This window comes from Oryctolagus cuniculus, chromosome X, assembly GCF_051225735.1.
Source record: "Oryctolagus cuniculus isolate XC-2025 breed Fujian yellow rabbit chromosome X, ASM5122573v1, whole genome shotgun sequence".
Taxonomy (NCBI): Eukaryota; Metazoa; Chordata; class Mammalia; order Lagomorpha; family Leporidae; genus Oryctolagus; species Oryctolagus cuniculus.
Window position 1 is genome coordinate 35,002,803 of NC_142888.1, and position 21,261 is coordinate 35,024,063.

The window sequence follows — 21,261 nt, forward strand, 5'->3', positions numbered from 1 at the left end:
TTTACAGACCCTTTGTGCATCGACTTTGTGATTTTTCATGAGTGAACTTTGCGTCTTCCTGATTTTCTACTTCCTGTTTCATTTATTTCCATTTTAAACCTTATTACTTTTTCATTGTGTTTGCTTTGCATTTGCTTTCCTCTTAATTTCCTAGTTTCTTATGGAAAGACATTAGGTTATTGATTTTACATTTTTCTTTTTTTAAGATTTAGGTGTTTATTTGAAAGGCAGAGTGCAGGGAGAAGATAAATCTTCCATCTGCTTGTTGCAACAGTCAGGGTTAGATCAGGCTGAAGCCAGGAGCATGGAACTCCATCTGGGTCTCCCACGTGGGTGTTGGGGCCCAACACTTGGGCCATCTTCCACTGCCTTACCAGGTGCATTAGTAGGGAGCTGATTCTTTAGTGGGGCAGCTGGAATTCAAATAAGGGATGGGCACTGCAAGCAGCAGCATCACAGTATTGGCCCTCACACTGTCCCTCTTAATATAGGAATTTATAGCTCTAAATTTTCCTATACTATTTTTTGCCATATCCCATAAGTTTACACGTGTTGTGTTTTCATTTTAATTCATATTAAAGTATTTTCTAATGTCTATTGTGACTCTTTGACCCATTGGTTATTTATGAGTGTGTTGTTTAATTTCCACATATTTGTGAATTTCCCGTTTTCCATCTGTTGTTGATTTCTAATTTCATCCCATTGTGATCTGTAAATATAGTTCATATGATTTTTGCTCTTTTAGGTTTGTTGAAACTTGTTTTCTGGTCTAGCATATAGTTTATCCTGGAAAATGTTCCATAAACACTTGAGAAGAATGTGCATTCTGCTGTTGTTGGGCACAGTGATCTGCTGATGTCTGTTAGGTCTACTGGATTGACTGTGTTGTTCAAGTCCTCTATTGTCTTGTTGATTTTCTGTATAATAATTTTATTCATTTTTGAAAATAAGTATTGAATTCCTCAACCATTAATGTTTTTTAACTTTTATTTTATTTTGATTGACATAATATTTTTACATGTTTATGGGGTACAAGGTGATGGAAGACCTCTCTCTCTCTCTGCCTCTCCTTCTCTCCCTGTGTAACTCTGACTTTCAAGTAAAATAAATAAATAAAATATTTTTAAAAATTCCCTCTTCTAGCTATTTTGAAATGTGCTAGTGGTCCACAAAATATTACACTTTAATTCAATTTCCATGAATCTTTTGCAGTAATTGGGTTTTTTTAAGATTTATTTTATTTATTTGAAAGAGAGGTAGAGACAGAGAGAGAGGTCTTCCATCCCCTGGCTCATTCCCCAGATGGCTACAACAGCCGGAGCTGAGCCGATCTGAAGCCAGGAGCTTCTTCCGGGTCTCCCACACAGGTGTGGGGGCCCAGGGACTTGGAACATCTTCTACTGCCCTCCCAGGCCATAGCAAAGCTGGATCAGAAGAGGAGTAGTCGGGACTAGAACCGGCGCTGCAGGCCAGGGCATTAACTCGCTGTGCCGGCCCCTTGAAGGGGTTGTTAACTATAAATATTGTGTAAAAGAACACCAGAACTTATTCCTTCTATCTGGTTGCAACTTTGTACTACTTTGCAACTTTGTAACAACTTTGTTGTTAAATTGTCTATTACTCCCTTAATTCGGTAGTTTTTGCTTCATGTATTTGGGAGATTTGTCATTAATTGCACTTATATCTAATACCTGAATAGCTGGTACATTTTTTTTAATTTATTTATTTATTTGAAAAAGTTACAAAGAGAGAAGAAGGGGGGGAGGGAGAGGGAGAGGGGGAAGGGAGAGGGAGAGGGAGAGGGAGAGGGAGAGGGAGAGGGAGAGGGAGAGGGAGAGGGAGAGGGAGAGGGAGAGGGAGAGGGAGAGGGAGAGGGAGAGGGAGAGGGAGAGGGAGAGGGAGAGGGAGAGGGAGAGGGAGAGGGAGAGGGAGAGGGAGAGGGAGAGGGAGAGGGAGAGGGAATCTTCTATCCCCAAGGGGCCAAAAAAAGCCAGGGCTGGGCCAGCCCAAAACCAGGAGCCAGGAGCCTCTTCCAGGTCTCCCACTTGGGCCATCTTCCACTGATTTTCCCAGGCCATTAGCAGAGAGCTGGATTGGAAGTGAAGCAGTTGGGACACAAACTGGAGCCTTTATGGGATGTTGGGGTCATAGGTGGCTTTACCTGCTATGCTACAACGCTGCTCCCAGCTGTTACATTTTCCTGATGAATTGACTCTTATCATAAAATACTCCTTTTCATCTGTAATAACATTTTACATCTTATTATGTATTTTGTCTGATATAAGTAGAGCCACTCTAGCTATGGTTGCATGGCATACTTTTTCCATCATACTACTTTCTTTTTATTTTAAACAATTTTTTAAAATTTATTTGACAGAGACAGTGAGAGAGAGACAGAGAGAAAGGTCTGCCTTCCGTTGGTTCACCCCCCAAATGGATGCTATGGTCAGAGCTATGCTGATCCAAAGCCAGGAGCCAGGTGCTTCTCCTGGTCTCCCGTGCAGGTGCAGGCGCCCAAGCACTTGGGCCATTCTCCACTGCCTTCCCGGGCCACAGCAGAGAGCTGGACCAGAAGAGGAGCAACCAGGACTAGAACCCGGTGCCCATATGGGATGCCGGCACCACAGGCAGAGGATTAGCCAAGTGAGCCACAGCGCCAGGCCCCCATCATTCTACTTTCAATCTATTTGTATCTTGAATTGAAAATGGGGCTGGCCCGGCCATAGCAGCCATTTGGGGAGTGATCCAACAGAAGGAAGACCTTTCACTCTGTTTCTCTCTCACTGTCTAACTCTGCCTGTCACAAAAAAAAAAAAAAAATGGGGCTGGCATTGTGGCATAGCAGGTAAAGCTACCACCTTCAGTGAGAGCATCCCATATAGGCACTGGTTCAAATCCCAGCTTCTCCACTTCCAATCAAACTCTCTGCTATGGCCAGGGAAAGCAGTAGAAGATGGTGCAAGTCCTTGGGCCCCTACACCCATGTGGGAGACCTGAAAGAAGCTCCTGGCTCCTGGCTTCAGATCAGTGCAGCTCCGACAGTTGCAGCCATCTGGGGATTGAACCAGCGGATGGAAGACCTTTCTCTGTCTCTCTCTTTGCCTTTGCCTCTCTGTAACTCTGCCTTTCAAATAAATAAATAAGTCTTTTTTAAAAAAGTTTATTAGATAGTATATAGTTAAATCTCATTGTCTCATTGTATTATTTAGCCCATTCACATTTAAGATTATTACTCATATTAATATAGCCGAATTAACGTGAAATAATTTCTTATTTCTTTTCAAGGTCACATCTAGAATTTTTCTATTGCTTCTTTACCACCTTGTTTTGTGTGAAATAGATATTTTTCACTGTATGACTTTAATCCCTTTATTGAATTTTAAATTCCATTTAAAAGTTCTTTCTTATCTGTTGTTCCAGAGATTACAATACACATTTTTAACATCAATGTAATCAATGTACATCTTTTTTACTTTTTATTTTATTTTTTATCAATGTACTTCAGTTTTATACTAACTCAATTCCAGTAAGATATAAGTAATTTGCTGTACTATAGTTCCATTCTCTCTTTGCCCTTTGTGTTACTTTTTTAAAAATTTTTATTTACTTATTTAAGAGGTAAAGTTACAGATAGTGAGAGGGAGAGACAGAGAGAAAGGTCCTCCATCCACTGGTTCACTCCCCAAATAGCTGCAACAGCCAGGGCTGAGCTGATCTGAAGCCAGGAGCCAGGAGCTTCCTCCAGGTCTCCCACGCGGGTGCAGGGGCCCAAGGACTTGGTCCAACTTCTACTGCTTTCCCAGGCCACAGCAGAGAGCTGGATTGGAAGTAGAGCAGCCGGGACTAGAACCAGCGCCCATATGGGATTCTGGCACTGCTTGCGGAGGATTAACCTACTGTGTAGGTGCCAGCCCCTACCCTTTGTGTTACTTTCACTTTTATTTTCTCTATAATAGTGTAAACTCTACAATGCAGCACCCTATCTGTTGCTTTAAATAATCTTATTCTGTTTGAACAACTAATTAAAAGGAGAAAATGTATTTGTAAAATTTTATATTGATGCCGGCGCTGTGGCTCACTAGGCTAATCCTCCACCTTGCAGCGCCGGCACACTGGGTTTTAGTTCCGGTCGGGGCGCCAGAATCTGTCCCGGTTGCTCCTCTTCCAGGCCAGCTCTCTGCTGTGGCCAGGGAGTGCAGTGGAGGATGGCCCAAGCGCTTGGGCCCTGCACCCCATGGGAGACCAGGAGAAGCACCTGGCTCCTGCCTTCGGATCATCGCGGTGCGCCACCCGCAGCGGCCATTGGAGGGAGAACCAACGGAAAAGGAAGACCTTTCTCTCTGTCTCTCTCTCTCTCACTGTCCACTCTGCCTGTCAAAAAAAAATTTTATATTGAACTTAGTTAGGATTTCTTCCTGTTGATTTGTGATACCATCAGATGTCACCTTCTTTCTCTAGAATGGCTGCCTTTCCTTCCCCTTACTTTGTAGGCATTGTTATAGTGACTGTTAAGTATGTTGTATTTCTCTATGCTGCAAGCCCTGAAATTCATCCAGAAAGATACTGTTTTATGCTATTGTTTTTAACTCAAATAAAAAAGATGAGAGAAAATATGTAATTATGCTGTTTTTATACTTACTACAGAATTGTCTTTACCTTTTTTTTCATGTGGATCTGAATTGCTGTGTGGTGTCACTTCCCTTCAGCCTGAAGAAATTCCTTTGATGAGAAAGAAAAGTGTGATATAAACAAAGTATCACCATCTTTTAAAAAATATTAATTATTTATTTGAAAGGCAGAGTTGAGAGACAGAAGGAGATCTTCCATCCACTGGTTCACTCCCTGCAGGTCAAAGCCAGGAGACAGGAGTTTTAAGGTGAATTAGAAGCAGAGCAGCTGGGACTTGAACCAGTGCTCCACTAAGGGATGCTAGCATTGTTATTGAAGTTCATGTGTACATAATGAGTGATTTTTTTTAATCTTGCTGCTCCTGTGATTTTTTTTTCCTTTGGCCCTGGCTTCCAACATTTTAATATTATATGCCTAGCTGTAGAACTTTATGCCTTTATCCTCCTTGGAATTCCCTGAGGCTTTTCATGCATAGATTAATGTTTTTCATCATGTTTTGAAGATGTCAGCCATTATGTCTTCATGTTTGTTCTTCTCCATTCACTCTCTTCTCTCCTTTTCGGTGCTTTCATAATGTGTATGATGCAACAATTATTGGTGTCCCTTGTTTCAGGGGACTTATTCATTTTTCTTTTTTTTCTTTCTGTTCTTCAAATTGTATAATGTCTAACATTCTCCAAATTCAGTGATTCTTTCTTCATCCAGCCAAATTCTAATGCAGAGCCCCTCTAATGAATTTTTCATTTCATTTGTTGTACTTCTCAATGCCAGAATTTTTATTTGGTTGTTCTTTTATAATCTCTTTATTGTTATTTGCTCTTTGATTGGATATTCTCTGATTGTTATCATAGCTACCTTTTATCATTTTTAGAAATAGCTCCTTTAGTTTTTTTTATTTATTTATTTATTTATTTATTTTGACAGGCAGAGTGGACAGTGAGAGAGAGAGAGAGACAGAGAGAAAGGTCTTCCTTTTTGCCATTGGTTCACCCTCCAATGGCCGCCGCGGCTGGCGCGCTGTGGCCGGCGCACCGCACTGATCCGATGGCAGGAGCCAGGTACTTCTCCTGGTCTCCCGTGGGGTGCAGAGCCCAAGCACTTGGGCCACCCTCCACTGCACTCCCGGGCCATAGCAGAGAGCTGGCCTGGAAGAGGGGCAACCGGGACAGAATCCGGCGCGCCGACCGGGACTAGAACCCAGTGTGCCGGCGCCGCAAGGCAGAGGATTAGCCTGTTGAGCCGCGGCGCCGGCTAGTTTTTTTAATATATTTATTTTTAATGTTCATCTACTTGAAAGGTGGGGAGGGGGGTTGTGTGTGTGTGTGGAGAGAGAGAGAGAAAGAAAGTCTTCCATCTGCTACTTCACTCCTCAAATGCTCACAACAGCCAGGACTGGGACAGGCTGAAGCTCAGAACTCTACTTGAGTCTCCCACCTGGGTGGCAAGGGACCCAAGCACTTAATCTATCATCCACTGCCTCCCAGGTGCATTAGCAGGGAGCTGGATCAAAAGCAGAGTAGTCAGGACTTCGCACTCCAGTATAAGATGTGAATGTCCCAAGCAGCAGCTTAACTCACTGCACCAAAATGCCAACCCCATGAGCACACTAAAAATATCCATTTTGAAAGGTTTATGTCTGCCTGATAGATAAATCATCTGCCCACCCAAAAGTAGTTTCGATTGACTGCATTTTTCCCTATACAATAGTCATACTATCCTGGTTTTGTTTATTTTTTTTGTATTTGTTGTAATTATTTGTACAGAAGTAGGCATTTCAGATGACATGCTATTGCCACTCGGGATTTCACTAGCCCTACAACTACTACGACCATGGGATTTGGTGTTTGGTGGCTTTACTGGACTATAAAGTCTAATTCCTCTGCGTTGTGCAATCTCACAGTTTTTACTTCTTGTCTTTTTGTTTGTTTGTTTGTTTCTTACTAGCTCAGATTAGCTCCTGGGTCAGCATAACCCAGTGCTCAGTTAGGTCAGACATTCTGTTTGTGCCCTTTAGGCCATAGGCTTGAGAATACTGAGGATGCATTTCTTTGTGGCTTAGGGAATGCTTTTAAACTGGCTCCATACTCAAATAGTGACTAGTGGCTCTCAAGTGCCCACTCTGGTTGCTTTTGAGTCAATTCTGCGCTGCACTGCACATGTGCACACCTTCCCCACCCCCAGGGATAAGTGTGATCTTAACAGAGACAGTTTTAGTTGTATTTCTCCTCAGTTCTCCCTATCAAATTTCTGCCTGCTCTGCCATTATATTTGTAGCTCCTAGTTTCATGAAACGATTAATGTCCTACCAGTTGCTCAACATGAAGATCTCTGTTGCTTTTGACATCTTCAGGAATGAATTCTTCCATGCTGTGTTCCAAATAATGTTAGTTCACTCAACAGAGCTTCTGACTTACTGGTTTTCCAGTCTCGCTTAGTTCCTTGAGCATAATTTCTGTGCTATCTCCCTGGAGTGAGAGTGTGCTGTAGTTTTGAGTATCCTGGAGTGATACCTCCACGATATAAGCAAGAGCTAGAGGGTGCAGATGGTAACCCCATCTTCTAGGTGTACTCTTCTTGGTATGGAACCTCTGCCCTACAAGTGGGATCTGGGGTAGAGAAGGCACCCCATTCTTCTTGACTATAAAATCCTAAAATAGAGATTCCAACATATGAAGCTGGAAAAGGGGTAATAAATGCTGGAGGGAGGGGTATATCTATCTCAGGATGAAATGTAATCCCATGAGAGAGCTGATGAAACAGGAAGCCCCTTATTCTTGGCTATACTTGCCTTTAGTAAAGCTTTTACCACACAATGCTGGGGATAGGGATATTAGTTTTATGTTGCTGTAATGTAATACCTGAAGGCAGGCTACTTTTTAAGAAAAAGAGATGCATTTAGCTAGTTTTAGAGGCTGAAAATCCAAAACAACATAGAACAGGCTCTGGCAAAGTCCCCCTCCTTTGCTGTATCACCTCATCATGGATGTCAGGAATTCATGTGGTAGGAGAAGATCACATCATAACCAGGAAACCAAAGATACTTGGTGGAGCCAGGTTCAGATTTTTGTTAACAATCTTCTCTTAAGAACTACCAAGGTCCCATGAGAAATATCTTTGTCCCTTTCAAAGGCATGCACCCATTTGGCCTAAGAACCTCCCACTAGGCCGGCACCTCTTAAAGGTTCCACAGGTACTCCTAATATCGCCACTCTTGTGGACCAAGATCTCAACATGTGAACCTTCTGGGGGTACAAATAACATCCAAACCATAGCAATAGGTAATGACAGCTGGCCCGACTTCTATTGTTCTTATTGCAACTTAGTAGACTTTATTGAATAAATATTTCTCAGTATGCTGAATTCCCTTAGATCAATTTCCACAAACTTTTTTTCCCCAAAGAAACCTTTTATTTAATGAGTACAGATTTCATAAGTACAACTTTAGGAAGGTAGTAATTCTTCTCACCATACCCACCCTCCCACCCCCACTCCCACTCTTGCTCCTCCTTCTCCCATTCCCAGTCCCAATCATCATTAAGATTCATTTTCAATGAACTTTACACACAGAAGACCAATTCTATACTAAGTAAAGATTTCAACAATTTGCACACACACACACACACACACAACTTTTTGAGAACTAGTTCTACAGTTAACTCTCATAGTACAACTCATTGAGGACAGAGGTCCTACATGGGGAACAAGTGCACAGTGACTCCTGTTGTCGATTTAACAATTAACACTCTTATGTTTTTTGCTTTTGTTGTTGTTGTTGTTGTTGACAGGCAGAGTGGACAGTGAGAGAGAGAGAGACAGAGAGAAAGCTCTTCCTTTACTATTGGTTCACCCTCCAATGGCCGCTGCAGCCAGCGTGCTGCGGCCGGTGCATCGCACTGATCCGAAGCCAGGAGCCAGGTGCTTCTCCTGGTCTCCTATGCGGGTGCAGGGCCCAAGGACCTGGGCCATCCTCCACTGCACTCCCGGGCCACAGCAGAGAGCTGGCCTGGAAGAGGGGCAACCGGGACAGAATCCGGCGCCCCGAGAAGGACTAGAACCCGGTGTGCCGGCGCCGCAGGTGGAGGATTAGCCTATTGAGCTGCGGCACCGGCCACACTCTTATGTTTGACGTCAGTGATCACCATAGGCTCTTGACATGAGCTTCCTAGGCTATGGAAGCCTTTTGAATCCACAAACTCTGTCAGTATTTAGACAAGGCCATAATCAAAGTGGAAGTTCTCTCCTCCCTTCAGAGAAGAGTACTTCCTTCTTTGATGGCCCCTTCTTTCCACTGGGGTCTCTCTCACACAGATCCTTCATGTAGGACTTTTTTTTTTCCCATGGTGTCTTGGCTTTCCACGCCTTAAATCCTCTCATTCCATAAATATTAATGGTTGGTTTTGATCACCATTTAAGTTGTTTCACTGCAGGGAGTCTACGTCAAGCTCTTCACATGGCCATGCTGGAACCACTGAATTTTAAGCCTTTTGTTAATCTTTCTTTGGCTTCTGAAAATCCTGCATGTACTTACCACTGGAGTAATTTCTGCACTGTAGAGTTCAGATATATAGACCAACAAGCACAGTGCTTGTTCACAAGTACATTAGGGCAATGTTCATGTGAGTGGCCATATTCAAGTTAACTTTGTGTCTTATACATACTACTCTTTCATTTTTCCACAGAAGATGACAATGAGCTACTTTCTAATAATTGAATCTTCCAAATCCATGAACGTTATTCCTTCAAGCATCAGACACTTCATTTTACCCATCTTGATGGGCTCACTCTAAAACATATCCTATGTAACTAACATGAAAACAGGTGATGCTAACTTCTTGAAAAGGAGAATGAAAGATTGCTAAAAAGGAACCAAATGCAATATATGAAAGATATCACAAACTTTTTCAATTATCAAGAAGGATCAGACATATAGATAGATTCTGTAAAGCACATAACTGACACTGCCAAGGAGTCCAAATATCAAAATGGTACACACATCCACCTCATTCATATTTCAGAGAACAGACTCGCCAAGAGATAATAGCCTTCCAAATGAACTAGACTGACCTTGAAACCCACTCTGACGACCATACTATCATATTGCTTGACCTTCTGTGTGCCCAAAGAATCAATGCCTCTTCCTGACACGACAAGCCCACTTTGAACTGGTCCAACTGTTCTCCAACCTGTAACATTCTCCAACTACATCTGTTTCCCCTTCTAGTATCTTTCCCCAGTATATTTCATTTACTGTCACTCTGCCTGGCTATTCTGAGATCTCCCTGAGGGCAGAGTTTGTGTTTTGTCCATCTCTATCCCTAGCACTCAGCACAAGACCTGGCAGAATACAAATTCAGTACATTCTTTTGAATGAATGAATCTCGCCATCTAAACCCTTCTGAAACATCAGCTCCAGCATGAAGCCTTTCCTAATCTCAATTGCACAGAATCTCTCGGTTGTTTAAATTCCCACAACTTCTTTCTTCTAATCTCTCTAATGATGCCTATGTTAGTCTTCGTTGTGCTTTGTTATAATTATTTAAATATCTACCTTATTAATGCCACTGCCACCCTTCCCTTCTTTAGAGAAAGAGGGAGAAGAGTGAGAGACAGAAAGGCACACACACAAACACACACACACACCATACACACACACAAGATCACACACACACACACACAAGATCACAGCCTTGGAGAGCACAGACTTTGCTTCATTTTAAGAAAAAAAAATCTTTCTGTGGTACTTAGCACAATGCTTAGCACATAGGAGGAGTTCAAGGAATATTTGCCAAATTGAATTGCTAAAACATTTGGATATCAGTATGGAGATTTTACTTTAGATCCATACCTCATACCATACACTTCAATAAATTCCAGATGGGCCCAAGAATTAAATACAAAAAAGAAAAAACACCCCGGGGGAGTGGGGAAGACGGAATCACATATTTGTCCCAGCTGTGGAGGAGTGGTAAATTTCTGAATATTGAAAAATGAAAGAAACATCAGAGACAGGATGGATGGATTTGAATATATAAATGTAAAAAAGAACAATTTTGCATAGTGAAACGTGATAAAGCTCACATGACAATGAAAGAAAGAAAATCAGAAAAATGCACAACAAACAAATGATAACATGATGCATCTAAAATATAAGGAATGGATAAAATAGATAGGTCAATGATCAGATTTTAACTTGAGAGGTGGTGAAAGACACTGAATGAGGACACAGACAGCAAACTGCACTGTTTAAAGATGGAAAGCCCCATTCATTATACTTCATACCTACCAAATTAGAAAAAAATGTTAAAAATCATAACGTTCAGTGTTATAGGGCTGTGTGAAAATAGGCACATTCACGGTTTATTCTTTTGGGAGTCCAATCTGGCAACACATAACATGAACTATAAAACAGCTCATACCTTGGCTTGGTTATTACACTTTTGGTAAGATCCCAAAAAGCAAAACTCTAAACAGAAGAAGTGCAATCTAGACAGCAACCATTCATAGCATAACTTTTTACAGTAGTGAAAATTTTTATAATTTAAATCCTTAATAATAATAGAATGGACAAGCAAAATCTGGCATATCAATCCCACAAGCTTTTTGTGTGTGGAAGGTTCTCCACTTATTCTGTATTTCTTTTGTGGTTCCTGTATCCTAATTATCTGGTACTAAACTATCACCGTGCCTATCTCTAGAGTAAACCACCCCCAAGACCCATCCAACCTGCTATTCCCCAATTCTCATTTGTTGCTTTTATTCTGCTATAACTGGGGAAATAACAGGCTCCCACTACATTAAGGATCAGTAGGGACTCTTCTCCTGAGCCGTGGGCTCTGTGGCAGCTGTTTTAAAATCTCCAAGCTTTTTTTTATTTTATTTCTTATTAAACTCATTACTTGGGTCCAGGCTGTGTTCTTAGCTCCAGAGTAAGTGGGACATTACTGAAAATAGTCTTGCCTCAATTATGGGCTCTTAATAAAACTGTTTGCATTTCAGGAACACGATGTATTTGAACAAAAGTCTTCTAGTCCATACTGGAAATATTTTCACATGGAAACGTCTCTGATCAGAAAAGGTAATCTGAAACTCTACAAATTATAAGTTTTTGAGATGAGATGCTGCCATTTTATGATGAAAGAGAAATGTGGGGACAAGTAACAACAAATTCATTTATTAGATTCATGCTCATATGCCCATTATCAACTAAAACACATTTATTCAAACTGAGTTCTCTTCAGTTTATTACTGGTTATTACTACTTCAAAATAATAAAGTGCTTAAATTTCACAAATATATGAAAATTACACCATCATAACAATTTTCATCGAGGACCCAATTTCGAACTTGTTTTTTAAGACAAAGTGTCAGTTCTCTTCATAAATTAGAGGTATTTACCTAAGGCCCATTATGATTAGCCTTCAAAACTGAAATCAAAGCACAGCCCCAGATACAGACCCTGACATAAACATGTTGGAGTCTTTTTGTGAAAGACCTGGACACCAGTCTTACAGTCAGAACACACATTAAAGACAATTCAAAACAAACAGAAATAGGAACATTCTAGATGGGAAAAGTGATTGCTGGCACTCTTAAAAGAGAATGACACAACCAACAAAACAAAACACTCAGAAGAAATTTAAGCTGTGAAAACTTGGCTGTGATGACAAAAAGACAAAAAAAAGTGAAGAATTTCCCACCTTGGGTCTGTTTCCTGGATAGGGCTAGGGGTGTTAAGTCTGCTTGTGTGATGTTGGAAACAATAATCCTAATAGTTCTGAAAGGAAAGGCTAATGGGAGCCATTCCTTGAGTCTGGTCACTGCACACTGCTTATTTCTTATACGTAAAAACACAATTTGTGAATCTACATTTTTTTCTCTACCTATGAACATGAACTATTTATGTAGAGCTTTGGTCTGTAACAAATAGAATATACACTATTAATTCAACTTTAATGGATGCAAAGATTCCCATATGCTGAGAATCTGAAATAAAAATGCAATGCACACTGTTAGGCAAGAAGGGAAAGAAGAACTCAGAGAATGTCAGGCAAACAGATCTGCTGCAGCCTGGCACTGGCAGTCAAGTACACATTCATATGAACTAGGTTGGCACGGTGATAGATTCCTCATTACCGAAGTTGGGGTTTCTTGAACTCTCAGGAAACTGGAAGATAATATTTGGACAACAATCATACCAGGAGCATGCCAGGAGGGTGAGACCTGAAAGAGATGTTGGCTGAGCCATTTCCTGAGCAGATCAGAAGGGAATGATTTCAATTATTGTCACAATGGGCCAGATGCTCCCTTTTGCCCTAGCCTAACTGTTCTCTGAAAACAAAGAAGAAAGGAGGGAGAGGAAAGGGGGAGCAGAGGGAGAGAGGGAAGGGAGGGAGGAAGGAAAGAAAGGGAAGGGGGAAAGAAAGACATTTACAATGAAGTCAAAGCAAAGATTAACAAGTGTAATAAATATAAAGGTTACTTTTGCATAAAATGAAAATAGAAAAGGTCAGTTCAGGAAAAGTTAACACATCAGCTCAGTTACTCTCAGTTCATAGGCCTGAGTCATTAGGCTCCGCAGGCCCAGGGAAGTACCATAAGGTTGTTGCCTGCGCTTTTATGAGGCATATCTGTGCTGGTGGCAGCTAGCAGACTGGCAGGGCTACAAACTGGCATGCCCTCAGGTCATAAACTAATTATGGCACAATCATTCACTTGTTCTAGCCATTCTGCCAATTACTTCATGAGTGAGGAGGGCGAGACCCTTGTCTAAGGCCAGTACTGGAAACAAGACCTCCTTGGCTTAAGCCTTCCTTCCTGGGGAGTTATGTGGGAGTTTGCAGAACCACCAGTAGCCTCAGAAAGCCCAGCAGTCTGTTCTCCTGCATACACAATACAGTCACCATTAATTGTGTTGTACAAGGTTCAGTGAGGAAATGCAAAAATAAGGAAGAAAGTACCCTCAAAGGGTTGAAAGTCTAGAGGGTTAGTCAACACAAGACCCATTCAGAGCCCTCGTTTGTCTTAAGGCCACATGCACATCTCACATCACAAGCTTTCCTGAACAGAACAATCCTTTTGAATCAGGGCACTGGATTAGTCAACTGAGTCCAGCTCTGGAAGAGGTGCATCTTTTGGATGGAAGATAATGAAGACCTATGAGGCAAGCATTTGGACCAGTGGTAAGACACCCCAGATGCTTTGCCAGCATCCCATGTCACATCACCTGACTTTGATCTATAGCAACAGCTCCAGATTCCAGCTGCCTACTAATACAGACCCTGGGAGGCAGTGGTGATGGTTTCGGTAGTTGAAATCCTACCATCCTGGCTGACACCACAGCTCACTAGGCGAATCCTCTGCCTGCGGCGCCGGCACACCGGGTTCTAGTCCCGGTTGGGGCCCCGGATTCTGTCCCGGTTGCCCCTCTTCCAGTCCAGCTGTCCCAGTTGGCCCTCTTCCAGTCCAGCTCTCTGCTGTGGCCCAGGAAGGCAGTGGAGGATGACCCAAGTGCTTGGGCCCTGCACCCGCATGGGAAACCAGGAGGAAGCACCTGGCTCCTGGCTTCGGATTGGCACAGCGCCGGCCCTAGCGGCCATTTGGGAAGTGAACCAACGGAAGGAAGACCTTTCTCTCTGTCTCTCTCTCTCTCTCTCACTAACTCTGCCTGATGAAAGAAAGAAAGAAAGCCTACCACCCACAAGGGAGACCTAGGTTGAGTTCATAGCTCTCAGCTTCAGTCCCATCTGTAGGTATCTGTAGAGTAAATCAGCAGATGGTCTCTCTCTCTCTCTCTCTCTCTCTCTCTCTCTCTCTCTCTCTCTCCGATTCTCACACAAATAAATTACAGATATATTTTTAACTTAGTTTTTGACCACAACTAGTTATAGGCAGTGTGGTCTTTATTCTGGAATGGTCTTTATTTTTTGGTAAGATTTCTTTATTTATTTGAAAGACAGAGTTAGACAGAAAGAAGGAGAGACAGAGTGATCTTCCATCACTGGTTCACTCTCTAAATGGCCCCAATGGTCCCGGGACTGGACCAGTCTGAAATCAAGAGCCTGGAACGCCATACGGGTCTCCCACATGTGTGGCAGGGGCTCAAGCACATAAGCTGCCTTCCCAGGCACATTAGCAGAGAGCTGGATTGGAAGTGGAGAAACTGAGACTTGAACTGGTACTCATATGGGATGCCAGAGTGGCAGGCAGCGGCTTATCCCACTGCACCACAATGCCGGCTCTCAGAACCTTTTTTTTTTTTCAAATGAAGATGCTTTCTTCCAGAATCTGTTATTTCCCATCTTCTCCCTAATCGTGGAGGATGAGCTTCCCTCTTCTCCAGAGCCATAAAAAGAATTAGGGGCTTGCCAAAGCTTGCCTGTCCAAGAGGAGGGCCAATCACTTCCCTCCAGTGCATCTCCTCTGCCCCCAGGCCTGCCCTGCTGCACTCACAATAACGTTTCTGACAAGGCACCCACAAATGAGACATATCCCTTTATACACACATACTCACAGAGCTACAGACTTCCAGATAGCCCCAGGGAGCCAAGCATGCATACCCAGAAATGCATGTAAACACATGAAAAGGAATGCGCACAGCTTTGCTTACAAACAGCGCCAGAAGAGAAAGTCAACAGACTGAGAAGGGGGAGTCAAATTTCACAGCTCAGTGAGGGGGAGACCTGGGTAGAAAGGAGCATGGCTAAGTCTGAAATAGCCACAGGGGGCTGTTCTTTAAGACAGCAGCCTATACACCAACAGCAAGTGCCTACTGACTGGCTGGGATTGGAGAGAATGGATTTGCAGAGAGAACTCAGGAAAACGGTTTGAGGATCAATAGACCCCACCAGTATGCCAGTGATTTCACAGTAATGCAGTCAAGGTCCCTGAGTAAATCACTTCCATGCTCATTACTGTTTATGGCAAACATCACCCAATTCAGACTTGGAGGTTCAAACAGTCCTAGCTCCCTGATGGACATCATTGAAAACATGTCTGCAAGGAACACCCTTGGTAAAGCAGACAGGCATCTGCTCCTCTCCATGGTCCCATATTCTCCTGCTGCCTCCCACCCTCACGCAGGCCCCCACAATCTGTTTGCATTCCCACACCTGGCCCCACCTTCTAGCAGAGGCCAAGAGCATCATTCCTGGATGAGTGCCCAGCCTTTGAAGTCAGAGAGAATGCAGGCTGTTAGATGAGGAGATCCAGATTCAAGACTTCTCAACACACACTTCCCCCTACTCAACAATGCTTACAATAAAGTTATACTCAAGAGGCACTCTGGCTGCTAGAAAAACAGGAAGCCAGAGGAGTGGGTGGGTGAGTTGGTTGCTCTAGACTGGCCTGAGCTCTGTGGAATGTCAGGCTTAGTGGAAAGTTGATACCTCCACTGAAGGTATGGCCAAAGTATCTTTCAGCTGATCACTGACCAACCAGTCTTTCCTTAAAAAGTATTTCACCCCAAGCCTTTTCCCACTGCCTTGTACCATGTACATACACACACACACACACACATACAGAGAGAGAGAGAGAGAGAGAGAGAGAGAGAGAAAGGAATCGGGACTTTAAGCTTCATTCTCTAGAATGTAACAAAACAACTGTGGCAGAAGCAGTTTGAGAGATCTTGTGTGTCTCTCTTCAAAGTGTTTTCCTAGTATCTGAGTTTGGTAAAAACAAACAAGAAAAATAGGTCTGAACATCTGGCTGGAAGTGCCACGTTTGAAAGCAATTTTTCAATTCAAGATTACAAGAATCTTGTTTCCTCTTGGTGGTCTGCAGGAGGGAGTGGAGATGTAGATCCCTTAGAATAAATAGTAACTACCCTTTCATGCATATATGTTCATCTAAGTGTAGCTCATGGGGATCAGGGAGAAACCAAGCCTTCTGCCCTTCCTAAGCCCTTAAACATCGTTGGTCAGCCAGGCCTCTAGAAATAATTGCAATGCAATAATTCAGAAATATACAGCACTTGACAGTTCACAAACCATCTTCCCATTCATTATCCCATTGAATAAAGATGAATATAGTATATGTTTGAATTAATGAAGGGGATATTTTCGAAGGGGATAGTGTTCTAAGTGTAGTCCTTTTGATCTAGCAATTCTGCATCTTCTTATGGATATCTCCTAGTAAAACAATCAGATGAGAGTGTGAAGGTGTATATGCACAAACAGCCACTGTTACATTGATTATGAAACAAAAAATTAGAGTCCAATTAAATGTAAATGAATATGGTACTGGATAAATATTTCCAGTATTTATATAGTCATAAACTATGATACCATTATGTCATTAAAATGATTATGTTGATCCGAAAAGCTTTCTACGACGTACTGTCAGGTGTAATACCATGAACACATTTCAAGTGACCTTTTTGAAAGTGTGTGTGGGCCGGCGCCGCGGCTCACTAGGCTAATCCTCCGCCTAGCGGCGCAGGCACACCGGGATCTAGTCCCGGTCGGGGCACCGGATTCTGTCCCAGTTGCCCCTCTTCCAGGCCAGCTCTCTGCTGTGGCCAGGGAGTGCAGTGGAGGATGGCCCAAGTGCTTGGGCCCTGCACCCCATGGGAGACCAGGAAAAGCACCTGGCTCCTGGCCCCTGCCGTCGGATCAGCGCAGTGCGCCGGCCGCAGCGCGCAGGCTGCGGCGGCCATTGGAAGGTGAACCAACGGCAAAGGAAGACCTTTCTCTCTGTCTCTCTCTCTCACTGTCCACTCTGCCTGTCAAAAAAAAAAAAAAGAAAAAAGAAAGTGTGTGTGTATATATGTATAAACACAGAGGCGTAAAGCGTAACATATGCACATAGCTAAATATCAATGCTTGGTATCTTTAAGTAGAAGGAATGTGGCCAATTTCCACTTTAATATTCTATTTTTTTTCTATGTGAATACTAAAACAACAAACACTGTTGCTTTTGATGACCAGAAAAACAAAACTGTAATTCATTTTGGAAAAGAGAGGAGATTGATATGTTAACAGTGATGACAAAAGTAGCTAACATTTATTGAACAATCACTATGTACCAAGGCTTTAAGTATACTTAACATTTTAATCTCATAACACTATGAGATATGTAGTACTGGCTCCATCTTACAGATGAGAGAGTGAAACTAAGCCTTAGAGAATGTGATAGACTGCCAAAGGACACATAGCTAGAAAGTGACAAAACTAAGATTTGAGCTAAAGGTTTCTGTTGACTCTAAATCTCATGTTCTTATTTTCTGCTCTACCCCACTCCTCCTCAAGGGTCATTTCTCCTTTGAAGTGCTCAGAGCAATGCACTTATGCCCAGGAGACTCCACTAAGAGTATCCAGCTTGGAGCAAGGTTTTAAGGAATGTGCAGAGCCACCAAGACCCGCTGCCACAGACCCAGTTACAACAGTTCCCTTTGTCCCTTAAATCTCATGCAGGTTTGGCTGAAGTCTTTTATTGCCATATCCATCCATCATGCTTCCACAGAGTACAGAGCATGTGGCAGGAACCATCGGAGTAGAAAGATGACTAAGGCAGATTTCCTGCCACCAGAGAGCATACCACGTGGCATCCAGTGGGGCTGCATCACAGCCTCATTCACCTGGGAGGCTTACTTGCAAAGTATGACCAAGGACCAAGAGGGTCACAAGAAAAAGGTGGCCAAATTCTTCTGTCCTATATTTTTAAAAATACATATTGATTTACTTACTTATTTATTTGAAAGGCAGAGACAAAGGTGGGGGGAGAGAGGGAGAGGGAGAGAGAGAGAATCTTCCAACTGCTGGTTTACTCCTTCAGTGGCTGCAATGGCTGTAGCTGATCCAGGCCAAAGCCAGGAAGGAGCCTGGAACCCCATCTGGGTCTCCCATGTGTCTGGCAGGGGCCCAAGTACTTGGGCCATCTTCTGATGTCCTCCCAGGTCTGTTAGCAGGAAAGCTCAATCAGAAGTGGAGCAGATAGGACTTGAACCAGCACTCTGATATGGGATGTCGGCATTGTAAATGGTGGCTTACCCCACCGCACCACAATACTATATCCCCACTTCATTTTAAAAGAATAGTATGCATATGGACCTACTGAACCAAATGCAGCAAATGTTACTGAGCAGTAACTATGTCCCAGGCTCTGGGTTAGGTACTGTCACATATAAGTGTATGGCAAAGAGTTCATGGATAAACAGAATTAAAAGGTAAGTTTATTTGGGTACAAGAAAAATTGAAATCCATGCAGAGTTTGTTCATAACATGTATGTTTTAGGTTTGTTCATAACATGTATGTTTTATGAACATTTGACGACCCCTCAGATCTTACTCATACCACTATAACTAGTACTGCTCCTTCCACCACTAAAAAGATAGCAGCTAATGTATTAGGAAATCCTTCCTAGGACTGACAGAAACCCAATGAATTCTTTTACATATAAGCTTTCAGAACCACAAATCTATTAACACACACTAAGGGAAAGGCTTGATGAGAAAACAAAACGGAACAAATCCAACTCATAAAGTCTACAGCAGTCTCCATAGATCCCCCTGATCACCACTAGGAATTTAACGGTGAATCTTTATGGTGGGATGGCTTAACCCTCAGATACCTACATAAACACTTTCCATTTGTTCCTTTCATTAGTCCAGCTCAATGGTTCACAAGCTGAAAGAATTACTGCTTAAGGTTTCCTACACAGATGTAGTCATCTATTGTAATACAGGTAATTCTCAGGGAGAATTTTAATAATTGATGATTTCTGTCTTACGGGATAATTTTAGTACCTGACATAAAGGGTACTTGAGATAATAATGATGCTATAAATAATAGTATCTGTCCCCAAAACGAGAGATGATGCCTTAAGATATCAAGCTTCACAATAACTCTATAAGAGAAGCAGCTATTTTATAGGTTTTATATATTTTATAAGATTCAGAGAGGTTTGACCCCCACGGCTTCAGTGTGACAAAGTTTAAGGCCAGGCAGGTCTGACTGAAACCAAAGCCTACATTCCTTGCACAGCTTCACAAAAGGAATTTCCTTTCTGATAAAGGAATTCTGTTTTAGCTAAAAGCAATGGCCATGGCACAATGAACAAGGCAGATTAGAGGAGATGGGCATGAAGGGCAGATTCAAGGTGAACAGAAAAATGGTATTACAAAATCTGGGCTTTAGGTAAACTAACCTGGTGGTGGTGACATTTGTCAACTGAGGCAATGTCAATTTCACCTTTGAAAAGCCACTGTAATCCATAAGCTGTACTTCTGAAATTTATATTCATTAAATAAAAGTTAAAAAATATTCTGCTATTTATTATTTTATTTATTTGAAAGGCAGAGGCACAGAGACAGAAACGGACAGAGCTCCTATCTGCTGGTTCACTCTCCAAATGCCTACAAAAGCTGGAGCTGGGCCAGGTTGAAGCCAAGAGTCAGAAATTCAATGTGGGTCTCCACATGGGTGGCAGGGAGCCAACTTCTTGACTATCACCTGCTGTGTCCCAGGGTGCACATTAGCATGAAGCTGGAATTGGGAGTGGTGTCAGGACTCAAACCCTGGCACTCCGATAGGGGATGAAGGCATCCAAGCAGCATTTTAACTACTAGGCCAAATGCCCACCTCTCATCTGTCTTTTGAATTTGAATACAGGCAAGAAAGCCTAGCGCACAGAACAAGCCCCTTTTGGCAGTGGAGGTCTCCAGGTGCTAAGGTAGCCAACCTAAGATCATTCATCTCCTTGAATTCCTAAACTGAGGACTCAGAACTATCTTCTTGAGGCCGGTACTGTGGCATAGCAGTAAAGCCGCCACCTGCAGCGCCAGCATCCCATATGGGCGCTGATTCAAGCCCCAGCTGCTCCACTTCCGATCCAGCTCTCTGCTGAGGCCTGGGAAACAGTGGAGGATGGCCCAAGTCCTTGGGTCCCTGCACCCATGTGGAAGATCCAGTAAAAGCTCCTGACTTCGGCCTGGCCCAGCCCTAATCATTGTGGAGATTTTGGAGAGTGAACCAGTGGATGGAAGACCTCTCTCTGTCTCTGTCTCTGTAACTCTGCCTCTAAAATAAATAAGTCTTAAAAAAAAAAACTACTTTCTTGGTGATCATAGAGGAAGTTAGGTAACAAAATGCGTTAGTTATGAAGTCCACACTGAAGAAGACATCTCAGCCTCCCAGGGTCTCACAATGCTGCCAGGTAGCAACAGAGCTCTTGGTGACATGCCCAAAATTTGTTCTTTTTCACCTGAGCTACCGGCACCCATTTTCAGAGAATACCAGCTTGGGACTGGAGAATAGAGGTCCTGACAAGCAAAATGCCTGGGACCGTGCACAGTTCCTCTACTTCACTTGAGCTAAGTTTCTGGACGTGCTGCTTTTCCCTGACAAGGTCTTGTTGCACTGACCAAGGGAGGCTGAGGAATTTCTCTCATACTAAGTTTTTTTTCAAAGAGTTTATGGAATGGGGCCTGGCATTGAGTGTAGCAGATAAAGCTGCTGTCTTCAGTGCCAGCATCCCATATGGGTGCCAGTTCAAGTCCCGGCTGCTCCACTTCCGATCCAGCTCTCTGCTATGGCCTGGGAAAGTAGTAGAAGATGGCCCAAGTCCTTGGGTCCCTGCACCTACATGGGAGACCTGGAAGAAGCTCCTGGATCCTGGCTCAGTCTGGCCCAGCACTG

At 42.9% G+C, this 21,261-nt stretch overlaps 1 protein-coding gene across 2 annotated transcripts in view; it reads right to left on the bottom strand.

Moving 5' to 3' along the window:
- Positions 1-21,261, bottom strand: part of SHROOM4 (shroom family member 4) — a 258,245-nt gene that overhangs the window by 187,249 nt on the left and 49,735 nt on the right. Inside the window, exon 2 of one of the 2 annotated variants that reach the window (XM_051834719.3) lies at positions 4,657-4,719. The exons of the other annotated variant lie outside the window; for it this stretch is intronic. Within the exon in view, the coding sequence (XP_051690679.1) occupies positions 4,657-4,668 (12 nt within the window). The 5' untranslated portion in view covers positions 4,669-4,719. The remainder of the gene's footprint in view (positions 1-4,656; positions 4,720-21,261) is intronic. 2 annotated transcript variants of the gene reach the window in all.